This window comes from Sinocyclocheilus grahami, unplaced genomic scaffold (assembly GCF_001515645.1).
Source record: "Sinocyclocheilus grahami isolate Dianchi unplaced genomic scaffold, SAMN03320097.WGS_v1.1 scaffold201.1, whole genome shotgun sequence".
In the NCBI taxonomy this organism is placed as follows: Eukaryota; Metazoa; Chordata; class Actinopteri; order Cypriniformes; family Cyprinidae; genus Sinocyclocheilus; species Sinocyclocheilus grahami.
The window spans coordinates 996,157-1,004,827 of NW_015505380.1; the positions used below are offsets into that span (position 1 = coordinate 996,157).

At 42.6% G+C, this 8,671-nt stretch overlaps 3 protein-coding genes across 3 annotated transcripts in view; 1 reads left to right on the forward strand and 2 right to left on the reverse strand.

Annotated features, from left to right (window-relative positions):
* bloc1s6 (biogenesis of lysosomal organelles complex-1, subunit 6, pallidin) overlaps nt 1–405 on the forward strand; it is a 6,491-nt gene extending 6,086 nt beyond the window's left edge. The window contains exon 5 of the mRNA XM_016285739.1: nt 170–405. Within this exon, the coding sequence (XP_016141225.1) occupies nt 170–304 (135 nt within the window). The 3' untranslated portion in view covers nt 305–405. The remainder of the gene's footprint in view (nt 1–169) is intronic.
* A 5,238-nt stretch (nt 406–5,643) lies between these two features.
* Nucleotides 5,644–8,208, reverse strand: LOC107595359 (nicotinamide riboside kinase 2-like). The gene is made up of 8 exons (XM_016285740.1): nt 8,027–8,208; nt 7,544–7,634; nt 7,402–7,450; nt 7,134–7,314; nt 6,596–6,667; nt 6,411–6,517; nt 5,952–6,046; nt 5,644–5,872 (listed from the first exon to the last, which is right to left on the reverse strand). Exons 1-7 carry the CDS (start codon nt 8,050–8,052, stop codon nt 5,958–5,960), a joined length of 615 nt encoding a protein of 204 aa, XP_016141226.1. The 5' UTR covers nt 8,053–8,208; the 3' UTR covers nt 5,644–5,872; nt 5,952–5,957.
* Nucleotides 5,644–8,671, reverse strand: part of LOC107595360 (nicotinamide riboside kinase 2-like) — a 6,546-nt gene continuing 3,518 nt past the window's right edge. The window contains exon 8 of the mRNA XM_016285741.1: nt 5,644–5,872. The gene's annotated coding sequence lies outside the window, so the exon portion shown is untranslated. The remainder of the gene's footprint in view (nt 5,873–8,671) is intronic.

The window sequence follows — 8,671 nt, forward strand, 5'->3', positions numbered from 1 at the left end:
TAAAAGCGTCTTAATGCTGGATTAGTTTCAGCTTTTGTCTTCTCCAGATGTTCACTGATGGACTGGAGTGCTGTGGATTACTGAGATGTTTTTATCAGCTGTTTGGACTCTCATTCTGACGGCACCCATTCACTGCAGTGATGGTGAGTGTATGTTGGTGTTTGTGTAGAAGCGAGCGCTGAAGCTGCAGCAGCACAAGCAGAAGGAGGATCTGGAGCGCGAGCAGCAGAGAGAGAGAGAGCTGGAGCGAGAGAGACGTCTCGTCGCCAAACCCGCCAAACGCAGCGACGCCGAGCCGCACTGAGCGCGTTCAGACGCCACTGCCCTGAGACTCCACCCCTCATAGACACATCTCCGCCCACTGACTGAGACTCCACCCCCTCATAGACACAGCCCCGCCCACTGCCCCAAGACTCCACCTCTCAGACGCACGGCCCCGCCCACTGCCCCGAGACTCCACCTCTCAGACGCACGGCCCCGCCCACTGCCCCAAGACTCCGCCCCTCAGAGACACTGCTCCACCCCTGACGTCTGTGAGACACTGCTGATTTCAGGATTAAACCTGATAAAGATGTTTCTCATGTTTGACTCTTCTTCTTCATCATCATCATCATCATCACATGCATTTCTGTCCAGATTAATAATAATAATAATAATAATAATAAATTAGTAAAACTCTAATGAAGGTGTTAGTGTCATCATATTCTCTACATGTGAAAGAAAATCTGCTAAAACTCTTAATGACTTCCACTACACTTTATTACATTTTTGTGTTTATTACTTTATATGAAGCTCTTTTAATATAAACAAATGTGATAAAACAGTAACACTTTACAGTAAATATTCATTTGTTAATATCAGTTCATATTAATTTGCATTAAACAATACTCCATCAGCATTTATTAATCTTAGTGAATGTTAGTTTCAACATACCATTAAAATTAAGTTATATTTGAAGACTTTATTTGCAAAAACAACTTAAAAAAAAAACTAACATTAACCTCAACAAATGCATTTTATTAGCTAACATTAACAAAGATGAATAAATACTGTAAATAATGCATTGCTTGATGTTAGTTCGTGTTAATGAGTCCTCCTTATTGTAAAGTGTTAGTGATAAAACATTAATATTGGAAGCTTATGAACTTATTCAGCATATTAATGGGATTTATTTTGAGTGCTTTTTTATATTAGGACAAAAAATACAACATCATACAAAAATAATAAAGGCAGAGTACATAACGCATTAATCCAAAACTTTACAGTCATGAAAAACATAGCAAGTATTTTATTATTTTGTACAAGAAAAATGTAATCATTCACAGGCCTGCACTGCTTCAGTTTGAGCTCTGACCTCTAGGGGGCAGCAGAGCATCATGGGATTGGCCCTGTGTGTCATGTGGCAGGTACCGCGGTATAACTGTGTTTTGGTAAGCGCAGGCGTGTGTTAATGCACAGACACAGACAGACAGGCCTGGTTTCCGGGCGTCTAGATGTAGCAGCTTGGGCCTGAAGGAGAAAAACAAGGCCACAGACGCTGAGCACATGTGGAGGTCTGTCTGCTCTCATAGCTGCGGGCAGCAGGTCAGGCTGGCGTGAGACGCTGTGGTTCGCTGCCGTTATATAACGGGGGTAATTGCTCTGGAACTGGCTGGAACAGCAGGAGTTTGTGTATTACACCAAACCCAAATATAGACTGCTCGACCAAAGAAACATCTGCTGCCTGAAAGAAAAGCGCTGCTGAACTACAACCAAAACATCACGGTCACTACAGCAACGACCTCTGACCTCTACAAGACCAGGCTGACCTGTGACCTCGCATATTTGCATTGCACTGATGCCGCCTCGTACGCCGCGATTGGTTGATTGTGTGCGATGCCTGCACGCTATTGGTCAAACTACTTCAGTCATTACATCAGGAAAACAAAGCCAAGACCTGGACGTTTAGCTGTTTTAGTCATAGCTGTGTGCATTTGGCAGATGTTTCTAAGCAAAGCAACTTGCATTGAAGGCAAACATTTGATCAGCTCATGCATAACCTGGGAATCGAACCCATGACCTAGTGTTTGAGCGCTATAATGTCACAGAATAAAGCAGTAATCCCCGTGAAGCCGTGGTTTACAGTGAATTTATAACAGCTAAGGGGCGTTATTAGGCACGACGCGGACTTCACGGGGGTTACTGCTTTTATAAAACGGTTATTCCATATACGTAGTAAGGTTTCACAAAATAAAACAGAGCAAATAAAGTGTAATGATATTAATAAACACAGTATTCTTCCACCAAACAATGTAGCTCCTCAGAAACAGTTGTGGTTGCTACAAAGTGGTTGCCGAGCAACAGACAAACGTAAACAAAGGTGTGTGTTACTTTGTAGCGTCATTCACAACAGCTTCGAACGCGGCTCAGCCAATCAGAGTCAAGCACCGGAACTCTCCGCTTTATTAAGATTATTATATTCAAGCATCATGATATTTACTTGGTATTCCAAGGCAGGATTATTATAGTTAACTACAAAGAAAAAAAAAAAAAAAAAAAACTAAAATTACTCTGAATAAATTGAACATTAAATAAAAAAAAATACTTGAAAATTTTTTTTTTTATTTACCTAATAAAAATTTTGTTTACCTTGACTACAGCTAAAATAACTAAAACTGAAGTATAAATTAATTCAAATTATAGATATATTTTTAAAAAACTAACAAAAATGACAAAAACACATAACAAATTTACTAAAACTTTAAAATTACAATAATTCAAAATGCTAATAAGACAATAATAGTATCTAAATGTGACTAAAATCACACTTTTCCAAGCTACTTCAAACTAGTACTTACCGTAACGCAGAGTAGTGTGTGTCTCTGTGTGTGTGTGTGTGTGTGTGTGTGTGTGTCTCTGTGTGTGTGTGTTTGTGAGTGTCTGTGTGTGTGTGTGTGTGTGTGTGTTGTGTCTGTCTGTGTGTGTGTCTGTCTGTGTGTGTGTGTGTGTCTATGTCTGTGTGTGTGTGTGTGTTTGTGAGTGTCTGTGTGAGTGAGTGTGTGTGTGTGTGTGTGTGAGAGAGTGTGAGTGTGAGTTAAATAAAGACATCAGCAGTTTTGGATAAAATACAAATTTACACACCCACGCTGTGGTCAATTTCAGGCATTATAGGGCACAGAAATAGATGAGATGAGCACTTCACGCCGACACGCCAACGTAAAGAGACTTTTTGATCACGAGCCAAACGTCTGTTCATAGGAAGCACTCATCTGGTTTACTGAGATCGGCTTCATTTACTCGTCTGCCGCACATCCTGATGTAGGAGATCCGCGGGACAGTGTTGGAGGGTCTGCAACTAAAAGTAGCCACGCTACTAACTCACCTACATTAGTCAGTGGTGTAGCGTGACGGTAGATTCAGCCCAGCTGTTACAGTAACAAACTGCTTTTGCAAACAGTGTTGCCTGATGCATAATTACAGTGCTGGTGTATTTGTTGTTTTTGTTTTTTGCATTGCGCAATGCAACTTTACTACTAATGAACCGAACACGCTCTCCTAAATATATATTTACTCTTACATCTTGAATTGCTTTATTGAATTGTTCAATCTTTATTGTTACAGTATATTTTATATATAGTAACTTCTCGCATGTTATTTTCTAGTATTTTTAATTGCGTTAGCATAAATGTATCAGTTCAAATTTAATGCATTACGCTAATTGTTTTAAAACGAACAAAAAAACTAAATAAAACAATATCAAATAAATATAATGAAATTACAAATATGTCACGGCATGTTGTAACAAATAAACATACAGTGAAATTGTGGTCAGTGGGTTTGGGGTCAGAACAGAGTTGGTGTTTTCGCTCTCTATTTTGGGTTTATGACCAGCACATTCTTCAGACACACTCATCTCAGTGGCTTCATGATGACCGTTCCAGCGCTCACTGACCGAATCACAAACACAACTCAAACCCACATTTCTAAAACACTGAGTTCAGACAAAGAATCCATTTCAGACGCTACGAAAACGAGGCTAGCGATTGTGTAACATCCGAGATGTAGGCGACTTTTGTTCTTCAGTAGAAGAGTGAAGAAGATTTCCAGCGGAATCTGTGAATCTTGGCGACTCGTTAAACACAAGTCAATGGCTACCGTCACTTTGAGAGTCAAAAACTCACATCAGGCAACACACAATTAACACCCGTGTCTCCTGACGATATATTGCGGTCTTATGAAGCGAAACGATCAGTCTGTGCAAGAAACTAAACATCATTTACAGCGTTATTACTGTAATCCAGAGCATCGGGGTAATGGGGAAATTGATTCTTTTCTGTGAACTGATTCTTTTGGACAGTTTGATTCAGTAAACTGTGCGGTCTTATGAAGCGAAACGATCAGTCTGTGCAAGAAACTGAACATCATTTACAGCGTTATTACTGTAATCCAGAGCCTCAGGGTAATGGGGAAATTGATTCTTTTCTGTGAACTGATTCTTTTGGACAGTTTGATTCAGTAAACTGGTTCTGTTCACTAGTTTGTTTACATAATCAGGCAATGATGTAACATTTACACAATTCTATTATTAAAACACCAACTAATGTTGTGAAAAGTGGATGTTATACATGTCTAAAGCGAATAAACTCGTCTTCATTAACTCCATGAGAACCCATAAAAACCTTCATTTGTTCACTCGCGATTCCTCAGTTCAGTGACTCTTGGAGGAACTGGAGCTGAATCAGTTCATTCATCACAGGATCATATTTCGGCTCATTTCCAGTCGCGGTGACTGTCAGACGTCTGAAAGTGAGTTTAATCGAGTGACTAGATCTGAGCTGCTCGAGCCGTGATCTGATTCAGACGCTTCAAAAGAACCAGTTCAAAAGAATGATTCGTTTGTGAACCGGACATCACTCCGGACCGTTTGCCTGAGGCTCTGGATTACAGTAATAACCCTGTAAATGATGTTTAGCTTCTTGCACAGACTGATCGTTTCGCTTCATAAGACCGCAATATATCGTCAGGAGACACGGGTGTTAATTGTGTGTTGCCTGATGTGAGTTTTTGACTCTCAAAGTGACGGTAGCCATTGACTTGTGTTTAACGAGTCGCCAAGATTCACAGATTCCGCTGGAAATCTTCTTCACTCTTCTACTGAAGAACAAAAGTCGTCTACATCTCAACCCGAGGGCGAGTAAATTCCCAGCAAATGTTAGTTTTTGTGTGAACTCCCCCTTTAAGATCACAGGCCTGAAGCTGCTGTGTGAAGATCATCTTCCTAAAGGACAGTCCGGTGCGGTGAGATGTTCTCCTGAGGTTACACAAGACGTCCGAGGCGTGAGATGACAGCAGCTGCAGTGACGCAGGACGGTATTTAGTGGCGAGCGTCTGAGAGGATGTGTTTAAGAGAAGAAATATGATCTGCTCTCGCTGCCCCACAGAAACACACTCAGCCTCCGAATGTGGAGTAAACCGAGAATGTGATCCATGACTCACGGAGTATGAAATATGTGTACATAAGGGTCAATTTTGTGAAACTGAGATGTGTACATCATCTGGAAGCTGAATAAATCATCTTTCCATTGATGTATGGTTTGTTAGGATCGGACCATATTTGAAAATCTGGAATCTGAGGGTGCAAAAACAACAACAACAACAAACGTGTCGCAGGAGCTTCTCTTTATTTGCTTGTGCTTGTAGCTGCAACCATGCTCCGAACGTTCTCCATCATCCTGATGTTGATACAGACGCAGCCTTATGACAGCTGGAGAAGCAATAAATACAGAGGATATAAAAGGTGATATAAAAGCAACAGCTATGCAGACGCTGTCGGGGCCGGAGCAAACGCAGGAGGCGATGCGAAGCTGCTCCCTCCAGAAGCCGATCAACAGATCTGCAACACAGACAGCAGACGATCAGGAACACGACGGAGAACGAACGACACACCGGACATCAGAAGGTCACGCGCACACCTTTGTTCAGGGCAGATTGTTCTGGATGCGGTTCAGAATGCTTCCGTACACAGTGTTGTACAGCTGTTCCTTGGACATGGCTCCATCTAGTTGCACTGCAACACAAACACGAGCAGAGTCTCAGCGCCGCTCTATTAGTATGGTTGCATTACTAAAATGGAATTAAATAAATACAGGACATCGGTGTTATTTAACATATTTAATTAGTGCAGGTTTGCATCATATCCCGAGACTGTTTTTATTGATTTTGAGGAATGCTGATTTCTGTCACCACGGCAACACCAGAGCTGTCACTCAACACATGGAAACAAAGTAACTGCTGTTACTTATTTGAAACAGTAACTCTTATATTTTCTTGTAAATTAAAAACTAACGCCTAGCTTTACTAGTCACTTATCTGATTACATAACGTGCGTAATGCGAACTTTGCACAGACTTCCAACGAGATTCAGCGCTTACCGACATCAACCCCGGAGTCTTCCATGATCTTAGTGTGTTTGACATACATGGGCCACACGTGTCCGTCGAACAGACCGGGTGGGTCCGGCACGGAATAGTTCCTTGAACTGAAACACAGATAGATGTGAGATCAGGTGCATGCTGGACCTTCATCCGCTCCGGCAGACGCAGCGGGAGTCACTCACCTCCTCCTCTTTTTGCACTCTTCGTATGGAATGGAAATAAAGTATCGTTGGTTGAACACATCGATCAACGGTCTGCGCAAAAGAAAACAGTGTTCAGTAAAAGCGTCAATCGAACACGCGTGTATTAGGGTTGTGCTGATAGACGATAGCATTACGGCTGGTTTCATTTTTCTGTGTTTTTACAGTGTTGCGCATTATAACCAATCACACACGATTCCGTTGAGTTTATGAACGCAACGGCCAATCAGAGGCGTTTAAAATACATTAAAATAAATAAATAAATATGACCTCGCGTTGCATCACGTTTACACACTGCCTTCGAAACTTCCATCCGTCAATCCGGACCAGGTTTAATTTTCTGTGTTTTCGCATCCGCAGCAAGCATTAAAAAAATGTTCCGACTCGGTGTGTGCAACGACCTTAAGTGAATAATTAAATAAATCAGCATGATAATACCGTGTAGCGGCGATCTCACAGGCTAACGATAGGACTGCTAATGGAGCATCTCGCCCAACACTAGCGTGCACGCGGCGCTCACCTGTAGGTGTAGAGCAGAAACCCCTCCACGATCAGGACGTGAACGCCTTCGTCCGGAGCGCGCGGGAGCATCTCCGAGTCCAGCGAGTTGTTGACGCCGTGGGATCGCTCGAACTTGACGGGGTCGTGCTGCCAGGCGTGGATGGTGCTCATCATGGCGTCCATGTCCAGAGCGCTGATGACTGCGGAGGAGAACACGCACACGTGAGCGCAAGGACACGGCGCGGATCGCCAGACATGCAGAAACACACGCACCAACCCCCGCTTACCATCGTACTGCTTAAAGCCATCTTCATCAACTTCGATCTCATCTTGGGGCTGAAACATACACCAATGAGACGCACTCCAGAACACTGACCCTCCCACCGCTACACTCGTAACCTCTGACCTCTGCTTTCGGATTATACTGACCTTGAAGAAGTCATCCTGATGGACCACTGGACCACACGGCAGGCTCTTGATCAGCCGGTCCGTCAGTGTCGTTTTGCCACCGTTCGTGACCCTGTGGGACGGAAACACGGAAACACAATGCTGCGTCGTATTACTTAAGAGGCCAACACATGCCAGACAACACCGCACTTTAAAGGGACAGTTCCAAAAATTTAAATTCTCTCAACATAGCCACCGACTTCCACAGTATGGAGAAAGTTACAGTGGAAGTCAATGGCTACCGTCACCGGTTCGGTTTGCAACATCCTTTAAAATATCATAATTTGTGCTCAGCTGTAGAAATAAACTCGTACGGGTTCGGAAGAACTTGAGGGAGGGTCATGACAGAATTTTCATTTTTGGGTGAACTGTCCCTTTAACTGCACGCTACACGCTCACGATGCAATAAACACGCAGTTACTATGGTGATTTCGTTCAGAACGAGAGCAGCACGCGCTCACTCACCCTCCGAGCCCGATGATGATCTTCATCCTCAGACTGAGACACGTCTCTGACGCGGCTGATAACGGATCGATGAGCGTACGAAGGAAAGCGTGAGAAGAGAAGGTTGCAGGAACCGTCAGCTGCGCGAGTCCTCCATGGCGAGGAATGAAGCTTGCTTAGCGATCTTTCACCCAAGTGAAGCTGCTACGCGCTGATTGGATATTTAAACACGGCGGAAACCGCCCTCGGCCAATGAGAGCGCAGCATCCTCAGCCCGCGTAAGCGCCGCCCAGTGTGGCCGGTCACGTGATATTTTTGTATCGCGTGATTCATGATGTTCTAATTTAAGGATGGAATTTTTTTGTATATATATATATATTACTAAAAACTGATGAATCTCGCTTTTTTTTCTTTCTGAATATTTTATACTTTATTTATTGTTGATTTAATTTGTTTCTTTTAACGGAGACCCTTTTATTTGTAGGTATGCTGTGTTCTTAATAAATAAAAAAAGTTTTAAAAGGTAAAAGAAAAAAAAAAATATATATATATATATATAAGGTAATAAACGTGGATTTCGCTGGATATCCTCAGTAAAGTGTGTTCACTTATACACACACACACACACACACACACACACACTCACTCACACACACTCTCTCTCTC